This window comes from Elephas maximus, chromosome 22, assembly GCF_024166365.1.
Source record: "Elephas maximus indicus isolate mEleMax1 chromosome 22, mEleMax1 primary haplotype, whole genome shotgun sequence".
Classification (NCBI taxonomy): domain Eukaryota; kingdom Metazoa; phylum Chordata; class Mammalia; order Proboscidea; family Elephantidae; genus Elephas; species Elephas maximus.
The window spans coordinates 31246004-31270296 of NC_064840.1; the positions used below are offsets into that span (position 1 = coordinate 31246004).

At 40.8% G+C, this 24293-nt stretch overlaps 1 protein-coding gene across 7 annotated transcripts in view; it reads right to left on the reverse strand.

Moving 5' to 3' along the window:
- Positions 1-13: 13 nt before the first annotated feature.
- The window catches only part of GRK3 (G protein-coupled receptor kinase 3), a 154768-nt gene continuing 130488 nt past the window's right edge, over positions 14-24293 (reverse strand). For all 7 annotated transcript variants that reach the window (XM_049867062.1, XM_049867065.1, XM_049867063.1 and 4 more), the window contains 6 exons: positions 23986-24052; positions 22848-22943; positions 17329-17491; positions 14265-14401; positions 11885-11998; positions 14-9175 (listed from right to left, as the gene is read on the reverse strand). In XM_049867062.1, the coding sequence (XP_049723019.1) occupies positions 9014-9175; positions 11885-11998; positions 14265-14401; positions 17329-17491; positions 22848-22943; positions 23986-24052 (739 nt within the window). In that variant the 3' untranslated portion in view covers positions 14-9013. The remainder of the gene's footprint in view (positions 9176-11884; positions 11999-14264; positions 14402-17328; positions 17492-22847; positions 22944-23985; positions 24053-24293) is intronic.

Below are 24293 nucleotides of genomic sequence, written 5' to 3' on the forward strand. Positions count from 1 at the left end.
CACCTTATTCTGACTTGGTCTTCTTTTATTCAAAGTTATGTTGTGATGTTGGTACCCATACTTCATTCATTTGCACAGCCATGCGGTATTCCACAGTGTAAATACACTGCACTCTATTTATCCATTGTACTTTTGATGGACATTCGGTTTGTTCACACTTTGTTATTACAAACAACGCTATAATGAGTATCTCGTACACATCTTGGCATACTTGTGCCAAGAGTACACATATATACAACTAGGAGTGGAATTCACAGACCACAGGGAATGCACATGTTCAACTTTTCTAGAAAATACCAAATTGTTTTCAAAAGGGGTTGTAGCAGTGTGCACACCCAGTATGAGAACATCAGTTGCTCCACATTCTCACTAGGGCTTGAAATGATCAGACTTTAAAAATTTTGTCTTTCTGGAAGTTATGAAATGGAAACTAGTAAGGCAGCTCACTGGGTACTAATAACCTTGTGTATTTTCTTATGTTTCAGGGCCATTTGCTTCCTTTTCTGTATATTTACTTTTCATGCCTTTGGTCCATTTTTCTACTAGATTATTTGACTGTTTTACTTTTTACTCTCTTCATATGTTACATACTAGTCCTTTGGTCATACACATTACAAATATCTTCCCCCAGTTTCATGGTTTGTCTTTCACTCTTTGTCTTTCAATGAAGGAAAGTTAAATACAATCTCTCTTTTGGACTGATGGTTTTGATAATTTTCTTTTTTTAAATAACTGGAATGTATTTGAAAAATATAGCTTTACACCAATCATAACTTGAACTGGGTGTGGGTGTGCTCGTCATTCAAAGCTTAGCTTTGCACTTGTGGTTCTGACACAATGATTTTTGGTCCTGCCTTTTTTGGACAGTCTTGACCCTCGTGGAGGAGACTCCTTGTCCCCTCCACCTTCCAGGGACTACGTAGTAAAGGTGCAGTTGGTCTTAGAACTTCATTTCTCAGTTAGTTTGTTGTTGTTAGCTGCCTTCAAGTTGGTCCCTGACTCATAGCAATGCCGTGCATGATGGAATGGTACGCTGCCTGGTCCTGTACCATTCCAGGAATAGGTTGCAGATCGGACCGTTGTGATCCATAGAGTTTTCATTGATTGAGTTTTGGAAGTAGATTGCCAGGCCTTTCTTCCTAGTTTTAGTCTGGAAGCTCTGCTGAAACCTGTTCAGCATCACAGCAACACACAAGTTTTCACTGACAGATGGGTGGTAGCTGCACATGAGGTGCCTTGGTCTGCGGTTCCGTAAGCAGACAGTTCTGACCCAGCAGTGTGGGCTGAAACCACCTCCTGGGTTTCTGGATTAAAGTGTCTCGGGTCATGGCACCTCCTCAGCACATTGCGTAGAGTAGGACAGGGAGTTAGGGGTACCCATCCCAGTAGACAAGATGGACCACCTGAACTTCTTCATCGCCCAGGCTTTCCAGATTCTCTTCTTGCAATGTATCTTCTGCTGGCGCCCTCAGTCTCCAAAATCCTGAGGCTGTGGAACTGGCTGCACTTCAGCAATCCAAGGAAACAGCAGAAATGCTCGTTGGCGATTCCTTTGCTCTTCGTAAAATCGTCTCTATGCAAATTTCTTGTCTCAGTTTCTCAGTGCTGCTGTAACAGAAATACCACAAGTGGGTGCCTTTAAAAAACAGAAATGTAGTTTCTCACAGTTCTGGAGGCTAGAAGTCTGAATTCAGGCACTGGCTCCAGGAGAAGGCTCCCTATTGGCTCTGGGGTAAGATCCCTGTCTCGGCTTCTACAGGCCCTGCATTCCTGGGTTCCTTGGCATCTATCCCCCCTTCCATTGGTGCTTGCTCCTGAATCTAATCTGCTGTTTTTACAGCTCGGAAGTTATTATTAGGTGTAGGTCTCATTTACGTAACCAAGAAAACCCTATTCCCAAACAGATTACATCCACAGGTTCTGTATAGGGGTTACGATTCCAAGACATATTTTGAGGGGACAGTTTTTGGTTTTGGTACTTCAAACCAGAACATCCCCCAAAGTCAGAATTCTTTAAAAGGAGTCATCTCCTATGTATTAACAGCTTGATAAAGAAATGCAGGTTTTAATTGGGGGAAAACAGCACACTGAAGTATCTTTGTACAGATTCTTTTTATTTAGATTTTTAAAAGTGTATATATATATATATGATATATATATATATGTATATATATATGCAATTGGCCAACACAGAAACCCAGCCTGGCTGCTCCAAAATATCTATAAAAAAGGTAGTGATATTAACCGAGGGAGCACCCCTCCCGTAGGGCGGTTGACGTCATGGCGTCGACTGGAACAGCAACTCCACGTAGATACGATTTCAAACGTGCGCAAATCAGCAATATACTGAGGAGTGTAAAACTTCACTGACACAATAAATACGAAGAGAGATGAAACAAACGATAATTTTGATAGGTACAATATCTAGATTTACAACATTTAGTTCACCGGCTTCACTTTGTATAGCAATATACAACAGAAAATGAATTTCTTTTAGGGTATCAGACTTGGCCAAGAACAGAGCAAATATGTCACTATATTGATAGATATGCAACTATGGAAATAGGCAAAGAAATATGTCGGCAGAGAGGATGAACCCTCCCCCTCAGCAACAGATCTTCTATTTCACATGAATCGTTAACCCTTCAAATATAACCTCTTGAAAACAAACCTACGTCAAAAAGGACTCATTCCAAAATGTTTTACTGAAACTCTCTTCCAATTACACATGAAGGACTTGCCTTTATGACCCCATTTTCCAAGTCATTTTGAAATAGCAAGAGGAAAAGAATCACACGGAAATGTGATGCTCCTCAAGGCGATGCTTTCAAACATAGCTTGCGCCTTTACAAAGAAGGGCTAGCCCACGACAGAGTGCAGAAGAGAGTCCTTTCACTTTGTAGCTGATAAATCAGGCGCAATAATCGGGTCTTGAGGCAGTGGCAAAGCTAACAGTGAGGATTCTGGCACAGGAGTCAGAAGTTATGCTTCACAGTCCTATCTCAAATCCTGCAGGAGTACAACTCTACAGAAGAGATATCTACCTGCTCAGCTCACCAGGGCACCCAGACAACACTATCGCTTTAGAAACAAATCTATGTCACAAGGAAATCACACCAAAATGTTTTACTGAAGTCTTTCCGATAGAACCAGCCTAGAAGAAAGCATTGTGGGTACTCGTCAACACACAGGAGGCCTTCTGAAGAGGTAGATGAAATCAGCATTTCACAGCAAATCTGCTGTCAGATGTTACCAAAAAAAAAAACAGTGCATCTGCCAGGTGGCGCAGACCAGAAGATACGCTGGGGGTGAAACCGTCCCAGGCAGTGAGAAGAGACGTCTGCCCACATTGCTGTACCCACCATTTCACTTATTTTGTGAAAAACAGAAAGGACTGCCATTTCTTTAAATAACCAACTATACAAATAAAAAGGAGCAGAAATGATCTGGAATGTTTCTGTTGCAAACAAACTTATAGATTCAATAAATAATATAAAATGCTCTTGTGTTAAAATAGAACTTTTGTTTTCTATATATATGTAGCTCAGCAATCTTTGTCACCCAGAAAAAGCCAACTCTATTGTAAATAGTTAAAACATAGAAAAATACAATTTAACAATAGAATTAAAAATGGCCAGTGTTTAGTTTGTAAATCACAGAGAATATATACATCACAGAATATAATCAACAAAGAAACAAAAAATTAAATTTCAAGTCCTTTTGTGACATGAATACACAGTTGGAAATATTTCTCCATTCCCTTCCCTTCCATCAAAGACATCTGGTATTTAGGACAGAACCAAAAATGGGAACATATCTGCCACTTTTCAGGCATGTTTTTCAAGTATATTATTTTCAGACCATTAGATATAGGAGAGTTTACTATATGAATGAGTTATTTAACTCTAAAATGCAGTTCAAAAAATTTTTTTCCTCTATGTGTTTGATGCGATGCATATACCATTAACTCATTTTCTGTATTTTTTTTTTAAGGTAATTTAAAATTTGCGTTGCTACATTTAACCATCAATGTCAGGCACGTGAGCCCGAGTCAGCAAAGTGGCCGCCATTGGTATCCCCCCCAGGCCTTTGGGAGGGCAAGCCTGTTCATTTTGTCATAGAAGAATAGGACTCTTAGTTCTCTGAGGACAAATAAAATCTAAAATCCATTATGACTTCAGCAAACACACGAGTAGCATATCAGAGTTCAACTTTCATTCATTCTACAATTAAAAAATATGTTTTTTTCACAATAAAAATCTTCTAATATGTGGTCTTGGTTAAAAAATTCATTGTAACATGACTTTAAGTAATTAGTTCGAGACTCAAGTAAATCTTACCAAGGGAGGGAAAATCATACTGGATTTTTAGAAAAAAAATTTTTTTGTTTTAATTTAACTTCCTCAAGCTCACTTCTAGATACATGACTGGCACAAAGCGTAAAGCTGAGGCTTGGTATTCTGATGGTTTTAGAAGAACTTTAATGTAGTCATAATGATGTCTGCAGCTGACCCACTGGACAACTCGCCGACAGAAACGAACACACACACAGTCAGCCGACAGGGGCCCTCAAGGCCGCCTTTGCTCTGGGCCTCTCAGCGCTTTCACCCGAGAGGCGCCCAGATGACAGGCAGCAGCAACTTGAGGTCTGCAGAAAGTCCTAACTGAAAGCAAAAAGCCTCCTAAGAAGTCTAAGCAGCTCCACAGCCAAACAGAAAGTAACCAAATAGTAAAATGAATTATTATTCAACTACACTCTTATAAAGGAGCCCTGGTGGTGCCGTGGTTAAATGCCCACCTGCTAACTGAAAGGTCAGCAGTTCAAATCCACCAGCCACTCTGTGGGAGAAAAGACCTGGTGATCTGCTCCTTTAAAGATTACAGCCTAGGTAACAGTATGGGGCAGCTGTACTCTCTCACAATGGGTCCCTGTGCATTGGAATCAATGGCACCGAACAACAACACTGTTATGGCGGGGGAGGGACTTTAACTCAGCCATTGTATTGGCTGTTTATGGTATAAGGGGCTGATTTTGATCAGCACATTAACATCTTTCTTCTTTGTCTCATTTCTACTACTATTCTTCTCTCTGTGACACACACCTCACCCACCCCTCACGGCTCACCACCTCCCAGCCAAGCCTAAATCTTCTCTAGGTACTTAGGTACAAGCAACTAAGTCAATGCCTCACCCAGGGTGGGAGGGCTCATTTGGCAAGTATCTCTGATTGACACAGAAACATTTCCCTGAACATAATGGAGAAAAAAAGAATCACGTATGATTAAATCATACGAAATAAATCTTATTTTACAGCAGCATATTTCAAAGTACTTTTACAGATTTACATCTTCTGAAAGAGGTGGAACTTTGAAAATTGCACTGTCTTCCTGGTAGATTAAAATTTCAAGACATTTCTTAGGAAAATCAATTCCATCAAAAACTGGAATTGGCCCAATTACAAACTAAAAAAAAAAAAAGATCATCATCAAAAACAAATACACACACACACTTTGATGTTTTAAAACAAGTTAAGTTCTATTGCTAATTGGTAAACAATATTTGATAATGGCCAGCGGGGGCTTCAAATAATTGTGTCTAATGTCCATATGGCATATCTCAAACCACAAATCAGAGCTAAACCTTGCTTAGAAAGTATTTGCTGCTAGTTTTCTTGAGGAGAATTTCTCCTTCCATCAGCGTGCCTCGATATTTGGCCCTATTTTTATATCACAATTTGAAAATGTAATGTCAGTGAACCGCCAATCCGAGGCACAAGTACTTTGCATTAAAGATGAAAACAACAGCAACATTCTAGACGTTTTGCTGAAAAATCATACTTAAAGATGAAAAAGGAAAACCAAGGAGCCCAGATGACGAGATAAAAAAGCGGATATTTGAGATTCAAAAGAATAACCTTGGGTCCACAAACGTTTTTAATTTATTCCGTATTATGTTTTATAGCAGCTTAAAGTAATCCTTTATTTTTAGGTTTTGCTTTATTGATTCCTTTGAATTGTGAAATGAAGACTTCTTATAGTATGATTTTATAGATATAACAGAAATCTCAATTATCTTTATTGACAATGTTAAAATATCCCAACCATATAAAGCTAAGACAATGAGAAAACTTGTGCTGAATTTTGTCCTTTGTAAACAGTCCAAATGTAGGGAGAATCAAGCATCTAGGAATTATGTAACACTCTTAGAAACTTCTAAGACAGCTAAGTATACAAAGACTTCTACACTAACTGACTTCTTTTTGGCCCGGGAGGCACCAGGTGCTGGCCTAAGCAGTGTCGTGGGTTCTTGAGGCAGAAACACTTGCCCCATCAGAAGGCCGCAGGCGCCAGTCCAGAGGGAAGGCTCTAGCATAACTCACGGCCACCCTAAGTAGCTCATCCCAAGCTCATGATGTACAGTACTATTAATAAATTGCATCTAGATGTGTTTCTCAACAATGTCACTATAAATCAAAGCGTAATGGGGGAACTGGAAGAGATTACTTGTAATAAATATGAGGCAAAAGGGCTTTCAGGATATGTTCCAGTTCATATTTCTTTCCTAAAAGAGAGATTAACCTTATGTTCTATTCCACAGTAAAAACAATATTTTTGAGGAGATGCAGATTGGCTCAATTTTATGGCAACTGTGGAAGACAGCTCACTCTAGGCAAGTTTACTCATTCTTCTAGACACTCTGGCATTACTGATTGTTGTTGCTGTTGGGTGCTTTGAGTCCATTTTTGACCCCAAGTGACCCCATGTGACAGTAGAACTGCCCCATAGGGCTGTCTTGGCTGTAATGTAATCTTTACAGAAGCAGGCTGCCAGGTCTTTCTCCCAAGGAGGCGGTGGGTGAGTATGAACCACTGACCTTTCGGTTAGCAGCCAAGTGCTTAACTGTTACGCCACCGACGTGCCACAGCTGACAGGTATGAGATATGAGACGCTGAGCACAGCCTGTGATGGAGTCAGGGCACCTTCTCCACCTGAGACCTCTCCCCTGTCCAGTGGAGGTCTGAGGTCTTGCAATGTCTATACAACTGTAAATGCTGAGCACGGGTTAGCTGGGATGGAGACAGTAACAAGAACAGTCACAGCTATAATTAATGATGGCTAAGAAGATGATGATAAAAAAAAAAAAATTTTTTTTTTTTTTTTAAGAAGATGACGCCTGCTCCTTAAAAAGAACAACTACTTTTTCCTGTTTTGTTGTTGTTGGCTGTTGCTGTTGTTTTTACAGAATACGAATACAGTCCTTCCCTTTTAAATGAGGGAAACCCATGTAAAAAGTACACACCTTCTCCTACACCGGAAATAGCAGACAGCAGGACATGTATGTTAATTTAAACCCCAGCTGGTAGTTGAAATGGATAGTGAACTTCAGAATTTCTCCTCCAGAGTTACTTCTGTGAAATAATAGACCCTTTCAGTAAATTATATTCTAAACTCACAAAATAGAATTTCATGAGAAAGTACCTACTTTCCCCATGGACATAACACACGAATAAAAACCAAACATTTGGAACCACCAAAAATATCCAGGGCAGGATGTAGATAATTGTGATTTCCAGTTATTTATGTTGTTAGCAGTTAACTTAGAGACACACGATAAAACGGCACCGAGAATAGGACCAGGATGTGACTTCTTAAATTATTATTGTTTTTGGTCTGATGACATGGGGGACTTGGCTGGGAAAAACACTGGTTCTGATAACACAGCAATATTTGGGGCATGAAAAGGGCACGGAAGCCAAGGGGAAAACAAACTGTGGGGGCCCGCTGGGATCAGGCAGAAAGCCCTTTTGCTCCCATTAATGCTCCTCCCTTCAAGGAACAACCGAGTGCAAAGTACTACTCACCGATGACAGACAAGTGACGACAGAAAGGTCGATACACACCATAAACACTTTAACCCATTTTGACACATTCATTCATCAGCATTCTTTTTGCAATAAAATTCATTTAAAAATATCCTAAAAATGTACACCAGAGCAACTCCTTTCCTTCTTTTTCATATCCATTATTGATGTGTTTCGGAGAGGTCAGGCAGAAGGAACCAGAATTCCTGTGTCACACAAGTGCTTCTTGTAGAAACCCAAAAGACAGACATACCCATAAGCAGCCATCTGCCCCAGGGCATATGAAGGTGCTGTTGGCATACTTGAGCAATCTGGATTTGAAAAGTATGAAAACTGCCATTGCCCTGACACTTAAAACCCTACCACCTCCCGTTCAGAATCCCCGTGAACCCTCCCAATGATCTACTGCTAAACGCCTTAAATGATTAATTTATACCATAGCCTTTGGGATCATGTATCTTTGTTCTCATCTAACTGAGAGGTCCTGGGAATACATCTGTCAGAAGCAGGGCAGGCAGGACACACATGGGTACAGTGCACATTTGAAGGGCACAAGCTCAACATTTTCAGAAAATATCTTCAACTTTTAACCCTGGGGCAATAAGAAGCCAGGTCTGAAGTGCGCAAAAGAGTCATACGTACTGTGGCTCTCCCACTCCCCAGTCGTTTGGGGCAAAGACACAGGATCAGCAGTGACTGTTTATAGATAAGCCGTGGCAACACTAGGGCAGCCTACTAGCCAACACTGAACATTTTTTAAGTCCATCTTGGAAAGTCTAAGATATGTACGATATCAGACATAAAAATTTAAGTGATAAGTAGGAATCATTTCAAGTTCCAGGTTCAGTATATACCAAAATAAGTGTGTAGCAAAGAAAAAGAGTCTTCCTTTCTTCAGTAGTTTTCGAGTGCAGACAGGTAGGATGGCGCGGGAGGCCATCGGGCGGGGTGGGAAGGCGACCCCAGGCCTGAGGTGGTCACGGCTCCTATTAGGAGCATCTCGGCATCTCGAGTCTCCCCAGGCACGGAAGAACCCCAGTGATAAGTAAACCAAATGTCTAATCCTCACACTATTCCAGAAAGCTCTGGCAACACCCAGGTTAGAGCTTCCTCATGGCACAGTCTTCTCGGGACTCTCCTTATTCCTGGGTGTTAAAGGCCATTGCTGTTTCTGTGACACAGGGGTGGCTTCGAGAGCTCCACCACAGTGGATCGAGGCTTGTTGAGGAACTTTGGAGCTCGGCGCAGTAACCTCTGGGCTTCCTTAAAGGTTTCGGTCAACTCCTTTTTCCACTGTACAAACTCTGGATCACTCTGAGTGGAAACACAAATGTAGAAATGGTGACAGGTTCGTCCATTCTGCCCCCAAATTGTGGGTGCTTCTCAAAAGTATAAATGTTCTTGGAACATAAGGCAAGTTCTACTGAAAACCAAAAACCAAACGAAACGCACTGCTGTAGAGTCGATTCCGGCTCATAGCGACCCTATAGGACAGAGCAGTAGTGCCCGATAGAATTTCCAAGGAGCGCCTGGCGGATTCAAACTGCTGACCTCTTGGTTAGCAGCTGTAGCACTTAAGCACTACGCCACCAGGGTTTCTGTTCTACTGAAAGCATGCCCTATTATTCCACCCCATGGAAGAAGTCCTAGCGGTACAATGGTTAAGCGCTTGGCTGCTAATGGAAAGGTTGGCAGTTTGAACCCATTTAGCAGTTCCGTGTGAGAAAATACCTGGCGATGTACTTCCATAAAGATTACAGCCTAGGATGCAGACCCCAAATTCTCATAAAAAGACCAGACTGAATGGTCTGATTGAGACTAGAATGACCCCCGGAGGTCATGGTCCCCAGACCATCTGTTAGCCCAAGACAGGAACCATTTATAAAGCTAACTCTTTAGACAGGGATTGGACTGGACTACAGGATAGAAAATGACATTGGTGAAGAATTAGTTTCTTGGATCAAGTAGACACATGAGGCTATATGGGCATCTCCTGTCTGAAGGGGAGATGAGAGGGTAGAGAGGATCAAAAGCTGGCTGAATGGACACAAAAAGAGAGAGTGGAGGGAAGGAGTGTGCTGTCTCATTAGGGGGAGAGCAATCAGGAGTATATAGCACGGTGTTTATAAGTTTTTGTATGACAGTCTGAGTTGATTTGTAAACTTTCACTTAAAGCACAACAAAAATGAATTAAAAAAAAGATTACAACCTAGAAAACCTTGTGGGCAGTTCTAGTCTGTCATATGAGGCTGCTGAGTTGGAATCAACTCAATGGCACCCAACAGCAGTGGCAGCAGCAGCATCACTAACCGCTGGGTCACGCTGAGACTTCTCCCACAGTCTCCTTGCTGAGAGAAGGGGAGGAGCATATTAAAGTCCCTCAGATGATTCTGCTACAACTCCACTGTGAGAACCGCGGCCTTTCATCTATTTAGACACTATCTTTGATTTCTACAACGACCAAAGTATATAAAATAATATGAACCCTCTATAAAGGATCTTTACTCATTAGCAACAACAACAAAACAACAACAAAACCTACTGTTGTTGTGTCGATTTCAACTCAGGGAGACCCATGTGTTAGAGAGTAGAACTGCTCCATAGGGTTTTCTTGGCTGTATTTTTTTTTTTTTTAATTTTACTGTGATTTAGGTGAAAGATTACAGCACAGATTATTCATTCAAAAATTTATACACAAGTTGTTTTGTAACATTGGTTGCAATCCCCACAATGTTGTCAGCACTCTCCCCCTTTCCTTTTACACTCTGGGTCCCTATGTTCATTCATCTAGTTTTCCTGTCCCTTCTTGCCTTCTTGTCTTTGTTTTTGAGCAGATGTTGCCCATCTGGAAGCCCTGGTGGCGTAGGAGTTAAGTGCTGCTAACCAAGAGGCTGGCAGTTCAAATTCGCCAGGCACTCCTTGGGAACTCTACTGGGCAGTTCTACTCTGTCCTATAGGGTCACTATGAGTTGGAATCGACTCAACGGCAGTGGGTTTAGTAGGGTTGCCCATTTGATCTCGTATACTTGATTGAACTAAGAAGCATGTTCCTCATATGTGTAATTGTTTTATAGGCCTGTCCAGTCTTTGCCTAAAAGGCGGGCTCTGGGAGTGGTTTCAGTTCTGAATTAGCAATGTGTCCGGGCCTGCCAGTCCCAGAGGTTCGTCCAGTTTCTGTCTGACCAGTCCTAAGTCTGGTCTGTTTTTGTGAATTGGAATTTTGTTCTACAACTTTTCTCTCACTCCGTCTGGGACCCTCTACTGTGATCCTTGTCAGAATCCTGGCTGTAATCTTTATGGAAGCAGATCACCAGGCCTTTCTTTCATGGCACTGCTGGGTAGTTTAGAGCTGCCAACCTTTAGGTTAGCAAATGAGTGCAAACCGTTCGCACCACCCAAGGACTTCCGTCTGTAACAGATCTTCACTGATACAACAAGTACTATTGAGATAATATGTGTGGAGGAGTTTGGACAAATTAAAAAAACCTTCACATGTGCAAGGTAGTTATGAAGTTATTAAACACATGTTTTTGTATGTACTACTGGTTTATCACTTTCATGTGGTCTCCTAAAACACACATACACACACCAGTAGGAAAAGCAAATCAGACTACAATACAACTTTGGGGAAAAAAAAGAAGGCATTTCTCTTTGGAGAAGTCACTTTGGTATCTTATATTTATTTAAACATACAAACCCCCACCTCAAATATGCTGAAAGGTTAAGCTCTGAAAAGCTATGGAACACACAAAAGTCCAATCCCTCTAAAGTAATGGACAGTTTCCAGACAAGGGTAATCAATTATTTCAAATTACTAGTCAAATTATTCCTGCCATTTTCATATATTTGCTTCTTGAAAAAAATCACTGTTAATTTGCTGAAAACCTAGTATATTTGGACTTTCTTGCTAAATATGTAAGTGATAAAGCAGGGAGAAAGAAAATATAACCAGGCAGCTGTCTTTACTGAACTTTTATATAACCGCTGTAACCTCCACCTGAGAAAAAAGAAATAAGAACTCACCTCACACTGCAAGACAAACTGCTTCCCTCCTTTTATCCTTAGCAAAATGCATTTCTTGTCTTTAATCTGAGTTTCTTCCACAGATACAATCTGTTCCATAGTCAGCAAATTTTGCTAACCGTAAAAATAAAAACCGTAAGTTACTTCAAATTCTTTCATGATGGTTTAAGTTAAATTTAAAAATAATTCTGAAAACTACCAGCTTAGAACAAGTAAAAAAAAAAACAAAAAAACAGTATTTTTTTTCTTTCTCTGATGATAGTCTAGAATCAGTGAGAGAACAGCTCCAAAGGAACATATATACAAAAGTTTACATTGTCATATCTCAAAAAATGAATGGCCAAGAAAGGAATGTCTCTACAAGGCAAAACAACAAAGCCATCCCCTCAGTACAGAACTGACTTCTTAATATCATGAATCACAAGTAGACTTTCTGTGTCACACACTCTCAATGCTATCAATAAAGTTGTGAGGGAACAATGAAGCATTGGGTGTGAGTCACATGAGCAAAAGGTGTGCACTTCCGTCTCAGCAAAGCAACTCAGTCAATGTTTGGCAGTATTAGCTTGTAAGCTAACAGTATTTTGATAGTATCAAAATGATGTTAAAAACACAGGTGACATCCTCTAAAGATTGTCACACTGGGCCTATAGCATTATTGCTTAGGGTGAATGCTATAGTATCGGGATTACCTTACCCTTTTATGTTTTTTTCGATAAATACACCAGGAATCCTAAATGAAAAACAACACCGTCATAAACGCTCAAGTTTTCGCTGCTCTTTTTGATATTTAAGAATCCAGCCATGCGTATTATGTAGCTTCTCAAATAGAACACTACAGGTTGAATCTTTTAAAACCTAGATAATTTATTATATCACACGTTAATCAAAGAAAAAAAAAATTCCCCCTTACACCCCATTAAATCTCTTATGCTTTCAAATATCCTGAAAGATGGGACGATTTCCTTTCCATGTGAACCACAATGACTTACCAGTATGTGGGCTAATAGCTGCGTGATCAGTCCTGGGTCTGCTTGTTATCTAGACATAGACTGAGCTTTGGGGAGCTACTTTCATATCTCCTAGCATCTGAGTTACAATTCAGGGCCCCTAAAGAATCTCATCAATTGGAACTCAAATCCTAGATGTTACTTAAAAAAAAAAAGACTTCTAAAACTCTAGTAAGAGTGAGGAGATCCAGTTTATTTTTAAAGAAATGTGGTAATATGCCATTACAATCACTCACTATTGAGTGGCAACTTCACAGGGATTAAAAAACATATTCCAAGTCAAATATACAATATTTGGGCCCATTACTTCTCATACCTCTGCACACTGGAGAACCAATGGTCAGTGTTCCAACACATGGCTATGTTCTAAACACTTGGGACCACTGTCCTGCTTATGATGACTAACTTCCTACCCTTCCCCCAACGGCAGAAAACATGGCTTCCACTATGGTAGCTCCTTCCCTGGGCTCCTCACATAAAAAAAAAAATAGTAGGTGCTTAATAGATGTTGCCTGACTTGCTGAAAGGGACAGTGGGGGTCATAAATTTCTTTTTATTTTAGTCACAAACAGTAGCTCTCAGAAGACCAGCTACAACTTCCTAATGTATGAAATCAACCTATAAAGTATCCAACGAGGTGAAGACAAAAGGAGGTGATGTTTGGGAACTTTGCCTTGGTGCCAGCCTCACAGCTCTGTGCCCCTTACCTCACCTTATCTGACCCAACCAGGGGAGGCTGTGTAACAGGGAGACTCACGTAACGGGGAACTGAAAGCACAGGCCGACCTGGGTCTGATCACCCTTCACCCCACAACTGACCAGCGGGCTGACCTGGTTCCTCTTTATAAAATGGGGGTTGGACCCTCAAGGTTTGCTGAACAGACCAAATAATTTTTTTTACAGCACCTGGCACATGTCAAACATGTAAAAATTGTAGAGTAGTTACTATGATTTCTATTTAGGTCACATTTCTCTCCTTTTACAGATGAGGAAACTGAGCTCAGAGCATCAACATAATGTGCTCAAAATCTCAGAGACACTGAGTATTGGACTGAAACATCTCTGCCTGATCTCGAGTCTCAGGTGTTTTTTTTTTTTTTTTTGGTTTGTGATCTACCTACCCAACTGCTTCCCAGCCTTCTCCAAACCCATCTGGCAATGTGGTGCTTGTGGCCTCATGAAAAAGTAACCTTCCATTTTCCGATATTACAAAGTTCTTCCCTGGTTTATATGTTTAAAAGTTAAAGTGTGAATGTTAACGGCTATACCATTCAGAAGGGTATTCTATAAGACATGCCAGCAGTAGGAAGTAACCATATGACACAGAACATAAGGAAAGTAAGTGCTTAGAAGGACTGCTTCCCACTCACCCGAGACTCGCCCTCCCCTCTCCACTCGAGTCTATTTGGGAAAAGGTAGAAGTATCGCCGCTGCCACTGAGTCAGAAATGGGTTCCCCAGTTTCAACATGTAGCCATGCATAATACAGTCCTTTCCCAGCGCGTAATCTGAGAAGTATAAAAAGAACCATAAATTAAACAGGTTCTGAAACAGAAATGTCTTACCATTAGTCATACCATTCTCAGGAAAAAAAAAAAAGAATTGCATGCTTTTTGGAAAAATCTTGTTTCTAGAAATACAACACATTACAGAGCTCATTATTTCTATTTTAAACCCGTCTGATCTGGGGTTCTTAAGAACAGAGGTTTCTTGAGTTCTCTCTCTCAAAAAATCCACTGCTGTCAAGTCGATTCCAACTCATAGGGACTCTACAGGACAGAGGAAAACTGCCCCCATAGGGTTTCCAAGGCTGTAATCTTTATGGGAGCAGATTGCCACATCTGTCTCCTGTGGAGCAGCTGGTGGGTTCAGAACAGCTGGTGGGTTCTAACTGACAACTTTTTGGTTGGCAGCCAAGCTCTTAACTAACATATACTAACATATTAAATACTAATACATTAAATGGTTGCTTCTCAATATACTGACGCTCCTTATTGCTCTGGGAAACCCTGGTGGCTTAGTGGTTAAGTGCTATGGCTGCTAACCAAAAGTCAGCAGTTCATATCCACCAGGCGCTCCTTGGAAACACGATGGGGCAGTCAGTCCTACTATCTCCTATAGGGTCGCTAGGGTTCTATGAGTCAGAGTCGACTCGATGGCGATGGGTTTTTTTTTTTTTTTTTTTGGTTTTATTGCTCTGAATGGGCAAAAGTTTGTTCCCAAACCATTTTTTCATGATTAATAATGAGAATTGTAGAAGAGAGCATTTAAATTCAAGCTATTCCCAAAATACCTTTGCCTTTATCTGGGGTTGGGATTCTTCCTTTAATCATCACCCTTTTATCTTATAAATAATAATCAAATAAGAATTTTCTTGTCCAAGTAAGCTAACAAGCAAAAATTGTTTGCTCCTCATCTTATGGTTATATTTATCCCTCAAATCCATGGTTATGTGTACAGACCAGGCTAATTCAACTCATGTTGTGTCCTGATGATATTTTCATGGTGAAATATTGTCTCTTAAAAGAAAATATATTAATTTTAAGGGGCTTGCTATGCTTTAATTAAGGGCTTTGGTGATTTGTGCTAAAATCATTCATTCACTCACTCACTTATCCATTCAACAACTACTTATTGAATGCGTAGGCTCTGGGTATGTTCGAGGCATTCTGGATTCAGCAGTGAACAAAAAAGACAAAGATGCCTGCCCTCACAGAGCTTACATTCCAGTAGGAAATTCAGACAATAAACAAACAAGCAAAACCAACATTGTGTCACCTGGAGGAAGTACAAGAAAGAACAGAGCAGAGAGGGACAGAGGTGATGGGGTCAGCATGGTAACATTACCATTTAATCAACAACATGCTAGCACTTCCAACATGGACTTAAAGGATAAGTCTTCCATTTTTACCTCAGGGATCTAAGCCTAGACAATGTTTTTCTATAAAAGTGACTTCTAAGATCTTCCGCCAAGCTTTAGGTATGCACAAATTAATAACACCTATGAAGATAAATTTATTAATGTGCTAGATGCCGTGTATAATTGCGGCTCTAATTAACTGGATACACTTCAACAAGGTCATAAAGATTTTTTTTTTCTGGGTCGAATTTGTCAAGATTCTAGTGACATCGTGGCCCTCACTCGAGTAAATTACCATTGCTAGAATTTCCTGTGTAAAATGTGCTACAGAAAACAGCCCACGTGGATCTCAGTGGACCCATTCTCTAAAGACTCGCTCAGAATAAAGCTCCTTTCCCCACAGAGTTGAGCTGAGCGCAGTTAAGCGGCTGCGACGTTACTCTGGTACACTCACGCAACTTCTATACATCCTCGCATGCAAGATGATTAACGGATACGGGAGACTCTCAGGTAAAGCTGAGGAATCCTGCCCAAATAACCTTTTAATAGAAGAAAGAAGTTGTCTCTGGTTGTTCTTATTACATAATGTGAATTTTACGAAGGTCTTTACTTAGAGGTAAAATGAAAGGGTGTCTTACAATAATGATCAACTAAAATAAATATCCAAAATTCATGAAACCTTAGAAGCTTATTATTTTAAGAAATCACGAGTGGCTCTATTTGGTGACTCTAAAACTGGCTGCTTTATTTCACACTGGATGCCCTATATTCTACTTTGGAAATCCTAATAGGGCACTCAGTTCATTTAAATAGGAAAACATAATTGGCAATTCTTTAATGCAAACTAGGACAACTGGGTTGCAATATAGATGTATTTCATATCTGGTTTTGTTTTTTTTTTTAATAATTTTTATTGTGCTTTAAGTGAAAGTTTACAAATCAAGTCAGTCTCTCACACAAAAACCCACAGACACCTTGCTACACACTCCCCATTACTCTCCCCCTAATGAGACGGCCCGCCCTCTCCCTCCACTCTCTCTTTTCGTGTCCATTTTGCCAGCTTCTAACCCCCTCCTGGGTTTTTTGTGTGTGTGTGTGTGCGTTTATATCTGTTCCTCACCAGGACTGACTACATGCTTTGCAGAGCTCAGTACAAAATGACCATGTGGGTCTCTGGCTGCAAAATGATTAAGAAATCTCAAGATGGCAAGAGCAGAGCATTAAACAAGCTTGGTGACCTGTGTGCGTGTACAGGTCACATACCCGTAAAGCTGACCCTGTTCCTGACACTTGAATATTCTGGAAAAAGTTCCAAGGTAGCCCTTAAGCATTACAAGATAAGAGGGCATACTAGCGAAACACTCGTGACTGTCTTGATACATTTTTAATGATGTTGACTAAAGTGTTTGAAATATTATCCTGAGCTTGACCAAGCCAGATAAAACTAAAACAATTTACGGCATTTTTTTCCCTCTCTTAGAAAGTACTTTATGACTCACATACCTTTTTAACTTTACAAGCCGTTTTGAAAATTCATTGCATTAGAAATGTTTGGCAACACGTTAGCTATTTTACCTTCTTCATGGCCAAGCTGCTTATTTTTAGCCCTCTTCCTGGCCTCGATTTTATCCGTGTCTGCATTGACTGCATCATACACAGTTTCCGCCACTTCCTGCTGCCAGCGTTCCGAGATTACCAAAGGGAAGTTCTTGTAGAGTTCTTGGTCGCAGTCGAGAAGCTTATTATTTTAAGAGATCAAGATATTTAAGATTTAACATAAAGAGGCAAGAGATTCAAAAGCACTGCACATGTGAGGATGGGTCACAACTGTATACAGGAGGACAATTCAACAAAGACATACAATCCTTCGTTGGTGGTGGTGGTGTTGGGTGCTCTTGAGTCGGTTCCAGCTTATAGCGACCCTATAGGGCAGAGCAGAAATGCCCCAGAGGCCGTAAACTTTATGTAAGCAAGTCGCTGGGTCTTTTCTTCCATGGAACTGCTGGTGGGTTAGAACTACTGACCTTTCCATAAACAGCTGAGCGCTTAACCACTGGGCCACCAGGGCTCTTCTACAATCATTTAAAGGCAATTTTTCAGTCGTCTACCAATGACAGCTCAAGCAACTAGGGTCCACAAATGATCATAACTGACGAGCACTTCATTTCAGAAAAAAAGGTGAAAATACCAGAGAAAGATAATCTGCCACCACAAGCTTACTGAGGAAGCACATCCTTCAAGGGACAGTCAGGAGTCCCTTCAGTTCAGCCCAATATCCTATGACATCTTTACTGTATTTCTGGCAATAAAAACTAACATATAGGGTTCTACTTGAGGCACTTAAACATTTCTGAATCGACAAAATAAAATATCAGTTACGGTCAGGATACTTTATTTATGAAAGTAGGAAAACAGATGGCTGTAACTTTCGGAAGTATGACAAGGGAAAAGCCAAGAGGGCTTTCTAACCTAACCTTCAACTGACCTGAAATATTAGCGGGGAAAACGAGGCAGAACTTAGAATTCACTGCTTGAGACTTCCAACTAATCCAAGTCTAACAGCATAATCATACGTATAATATAAAGCTCAATACACATGGAGTTAAGCCAACTTAGTCTTTGAGTTGCAAAAACAAAAACTACACTTAATGATAGTATTTCTCTCCCAAAATATTACTCATAACTCTTCATTCTGCCCCTTAAGTGAGGACGAACTTTGAAGAACAGCAGAGAAAATGGCTTCATGCATCTGAGCTACAACTTTATGGCAGAAGTGCTGGCAACCCTACTGATCTAAATTAACACGTTGTCTCTCAGAAGCACAAATTTCATTAGAGACTTGATTAGCTCTCTCCTTGTCCTAAGAGGAAGACGGGGGTACGTATTATAATAGGCTGGTTATTTAGGGGGGAAAAAGAATAAACGGGGGAAGGCATTTGCCAACGGTTGTACAGCCAATCAATAAAACCCAGAAAGATGTCCAAGGACCCAATCTAGGATGTTCTCCAGCTACTCTTACTGATTTTTTACATGAATGTGTTGACTTTGAGATCACTTTTTTATTTGTCCCTGGCTGGTACAAGGAAATGCTGGTGGCATAGCTACAGCTACTAACCAAAAGGGTGGCAGTTCGAACCCACCAGGCACTCCTTGGAAACCCTATGGGGCACTACTACTCCGTCCTCTAGGGTCACTATGAGTCAGAATCAGCTTGACGGCAATGGGTTTGTTTTTTTGTTTTTTTGGAGATGGTACAAACAGTTAATACACTTGGCTGCTAACCAAAAAGTTGGAGGTTCGAAAGGTATGGCAATCTACTTCTGAAACACCAGCTATTGAAAACCCCATGGAGCACAGTTCTACTCTGACACACATGAGGTGGCCTTAAGTCAGAGTCAACGTGACAGTAACTGGTTTTTTACTGGTTGTATTTGTAGAGTCTTCTTCCCTTTCAATTTTCTTCAGATGCCCAAACTAAGCCCAGATTTGAAATCCTCAGTTGTTCTGAATGTGACTGGAGGGGTATGTGTGTGTGTTTGTTTTACAGGCCTGAGGCCTAATGGGCACCTCTGAACAGGGCCACTGGGCAGAGTCTAAAGAGCCTGACCAGAGTAAAAACATGCTCTTCTCCAAGGTAGCTACTCTGAAATGAGCAACTTGGGCTTTATGTACAAACTATTGTACTGTTTATAATTTCGGAAAACCTTGATCTTTATGACCCCATCTACGCTGTTAAAAATGAATAGAACAAAGAAGAGGATTTACATTTACATGAAGATATTATTTTTCTTTGTGTCCTTTTTTTTTTTTTTTTAGAACAGTGTATTATTTGGGCTGTTTCTTAAAGATAAAGAATAGGTGGTTGTTGTTTTGTAGTTGTTAGCAGCCACTGAGTTGGTCCCTGACTCATGGTGGCTATAATGGAACAAAATTTTGCCCAGTCCTGTGCCATCCCCATGATTGGTTAAAGATTGAACTATTGTGATCCGGAGGGCTTCTACTGGCTGATTTTCATAAGTAAATCACCAGGTCTTTCCTCCTAGTCTTAGTTTGGTAGCTCTGCTGAAAACTGTTCCGTATGATAACATCACATAACCCCCCATTGACAGATGGCTGGTGGCTGCATAAAATGCAGTTCCCCCAGCTTGACTAAAGCCATCACTGTGGTCAGGACCTGGCTCCTCATTCACAGCTATAACCTTGCCACAAACTCCTTGCTGTTCTAATCAAGGCTTTGAACCAGTTCAAATCGGTTCAGTCATGGCCAACGAAGCAAAATTGGAAGATACTCGAGTTTTTTTAATTTGGGTGATCTGGAAAGGTAACCAGAATGGGAAAAATTATGGGTTGAAGCCCTGGAATGGGACCATTGAAGGAGATGTAGTGAGCCCTTTCAGGACCCTGATGCATGAGATGGAATTACTGGCAGAAAAACATATTCACAGTGCTCTGGTCAGCCACGATCTTAGAGTGGGGCACCACTGTGTTCTGACTGCTCAACATTCTTCAGGCAAGAGATTTGGTTGGTATGGAATGTGTATGCTGCCCTTGTTTTCCAAGAGGGAGATTAAGTTTCTAACAGGGCTTCGGCCTGCAATTTTTCCCATTCCGGTTCACCCAAATCCTAAAAATTTGGGTCTGTTCCAGTGTCGCTTCCTTGGCCAGGGCTGAACCGAGTAGAAATGGTTCGAAAGTCTTGGTTCTAATGTGTGCCTTCTTTCTGAGCTCTGGCTCAGGAAGAACCAAAACCACAATAACAAAAGCTACTGGAAACCCTGGTGGCATAGCGGTTAAGAGCTACAGCTCCTAACCAAAAGTTCAGCAGTTCGAATCCACCAGTCACTCCTTGGAAACCCTGTGGAGCACTTCTGCACTGTCCTATAGTGTCCCTATCAGTCGGAATCGGCTCAGCAGCAATAGATTTTTTTGTTTTTGTTTAATTAGTTTGTTAAGCATTGACTATAAGCCTGACGGTTTAAACAGGTTCTCTCATTTATCCTCACAGGAATCTCATCAATGAAACTACCCGTTTTATAGGTGAAAAAACCAAGGCTCAAGAGGTTACATAACCAGCCCTGTAGTAAGTGGCAGATATGAGTACGGTCTGACTCCAAAGCCTAGATATTAATTTACAAAAATTTAAACTCTGAGAATCTCATTTTAGCATTAAAAACTTTGTGGGCGCCCACATAATAGTAGTTTTATTTTTAGTACCCATTGAAGGATAGCTAGTACCTCTAATGATGAAATTCTATTGTGACAGCAGTCATCCTTTTAAATAACTTTATAGATGTATTACTCCCTGAAACATTGCCATATTGTAGCATTTATGCACCTGAAACATGTGTTTGTTCAGGCTACAGACAATGTTTAGTGGGTGTGCAGATCTGGGTATGGGTTATGCTGATATTCCCAGGGGGGGAGCCACTGTTCTGGACTGCAGAGGGCAACTCTGCCTGGGTCAGCTCTCCTCCAAAACCCTGGGACCTTGGTCCCTTCTACTATGTGCCTTTGCCTAAGCTCTCCCTCCTGGGAAGCTGCCCCTGTGAACACCTCAATCACCCATACCCTGCGGCCCCTCCTCCCTGACACTGTCAGTTCTACCCTGTCACCCACTTCTTTGCTCAATTCTCCACCTTTGCTTGCTTCTCTCAATACCTGATGTCCATCCGAGAAATCTCCAACTTCTCCTCCAGCCACTTAGCCACCATTTCTGTCCCTATCACTATCTGGTTCCAGCTCTGCGTGTTTCTAGTGCATCCAGTTATAGCTCCTGTTAGGCCCCTGCGTTTCATCTGTTGGACTTTTATCTACATCTTGCAGGGATGGTTTTTGATAGTACTGCTACCTTTTGGGGTTACTTGAGAAAAATGAAGGGGGCTTATGTAAGAGGTTCCTGGATGGCACAAATGGTTTGCGCTTATCTAAAGGAGGCCTGGTGGTGCAATGGTCAAGTACTTGGCTGCAAACCAAAAGGTTGGCAGTTTGAACCCACCCAGAGGCTCTGGGGGAGAAAACCCCAGTGATCTGCTCCAATAAAGATTACAGCCTAGAAAACCCTATGAGATAGTTCTACTCTGTCACATAGGGTCTCTATGAGCTGAAAGTGGCTCAAAGATGCCTAACAACAATAATAACAACTAAATTAAAGGTTGGCAGTTTGAACCCACCCAGTGGTGCCATGGAAGAAAGGCCTGGTGATCTGCTTCTGTAGATTTACAGCCAACAAGGGTTGTTGTTGTTGTTATTGTTGTTAGCTGTTGTTGGGTTGGCCAAAAAAAAAAAAAAAAAAAGATTACAGCCAAGAAAACTCTATTGGGGCAGTTCTACTCTGTAACATAAGGGGTTGCCATGAGTCACAACTGGCTGGAATGCAATGGGTGCAGTAGGTAGGGCAGAAATGCAGGCAGCTGAGAAGAGAGTGAGGGGATCTGGAAGGGAGTGGGAGAATCTGGGGTAAGTAAGCTATGAAAGTGGGGGAGACAAGAGCTTGACATGTCATGATACAATTTGACTTAGCATCCTAAAAAGGATAATTTTCTCTCATGACTTACCATCTGTAATTATGGCTTGTCTCTACTTAGGAAAAAATAATGACATGAACAAAAGTTTGAAAAATGCAAAGGATTATATATATTAAAAAAAAAAAACGGTGATTATTGCATCTTTGATTGACAAAAGCAAAATGATTCATGCTGCTTGCTTTTCATCCTAGAATAGAGAGGTCTCTTAAAAGAATTGAGATGATGGCTCTTTCACACTGGGCAAGGTAGAGTTGATCTCACAGCATTATGGGCTTTTTTCTACCCTGATTCATGTATGTCTAAGTCTTATTTCAACCACAAATATTCCAAATCAATAAACCCTTAACCATCGAGCAGTTCGTTGAAAATAAAATCATCAGTCCAAAGAAAGCTTCCACTGTTTCTAAATAATATGGGTTTTTGACATATGCATCTTCAAATATCTAGATATTCATCTATAAATTTTACTCCACAAGTAACCCACTACTAAGACAATCATTAGGTTGAAGTGATTTTCCAGCAGAAAACCTACCTTCCCACCCCCTAAAAAGGAAAATGTCCCACATGTACCTTAATGCCTTTGGTGTCCTCTTCATCAAATGAGCCGATATCAAAGGCGTCAGCGGCATTGACTTCTCCGCGGGGAGGAATCAAGGGTGGAGGGTACTAGAAGACCCAGAAAAGTACGGGACAGTTATCACATTTCCCTTAGAGCTCCATCCCACCCTAACATTCTATAAAAAGAACCCAGTGCACGATACCAACAAGCTCCACTCTGTGCGGCATTTCGCTCAAGCTTACACAAATCACATTACCTGTTTCATGTAAGTTCTTTTGCATTGAACAGGCCCCAAAGGAAGACCCCAAATTTTAGAAAAAAATTAAGGAAAAGAAAGAAAACGAATGTCCAAATATCTTAAATAATTATCAGATACAATGAAGTCCCCAAGACTGCAGATTTCCGAAGTCCAACTTTTAAAAAGCACGTTCTTTCAGATGATGCTAGAACCATAAGGCTTAACGGGGCCTGGATGGAGCACGCCAAGCCTGGCAAATGCCCTGAGCTTGAGGCTAAGGGAACCAGAGCTTTAACTCTTAGACAGGCCTAACAGATTAGTTTCTCATTCCTCTAAAAAAAATCATCATTCCTCTATAGTTTGAGTTCATACAAAAATGATTCCACTGTTGATAGTCTACATTTAAAAAAAAAAAAAAAAACTAACCTGTGGTGTTTTCCTGTATCAATGAGAATATTAAGAACAATTAAATAAGGGAATTATGCTAATATAAAATTACGCAAATTCTCAAATTACCTGGTACTGGTCTAGAAAGTATATACAAGTTTATGATAAAAGTCTTCTTATGTTTTTATATAGGTCTATGAAAAAACACAGTCACAGGTGTGGAGGTAAGAATTCAAGAAAATGAACTAAAACTAAAAAAGATTTCAATTATATAGATATTGGAATTAGCTAGATAACAGCTCCATTTCACCAGTCATTAATTTATATAGAAGATATTTTCAAAATGTTTATATTAGGGAAATGAAGGGGGGTGGTTTTCCCAAAGACAGGTCAGCGTACAGTGGCACCTGGGCAGAAGGGAGCTGAAGGAGGGACTGTTGGGGAAGGAACATGGAGAAGAACCCAGCAGCTTGGAGAGAAGGAGAAGCGAGCACAAAGGCGAAGGGAGCCCCAGATGGATATACCTTTTGTAAGTAGACATGCTGCCAGTCAATGCCTTGGAAAAAGCAATGCTCTTTTACTTCCTGTGCACTGTAGACGAGAGAAAGAGTCGTAACAGTGTAAGTTTGCATTTGTAAACATGAGAAATGCTTTGCAAAAATTGCCTGCATTAAGAACACATAACTGTCTTCCGTCCCACTGAGTCGATTACAACTCACAGCGACCATACAGGACAGAGCAGAGCTGCTCATAAGGTTTCCAATGCTGTAATTTTTAAGGAAGCAGACTGCCACATCTTTCTCCTGAGGAGCTGCTGGTGGGTTTGAACTGC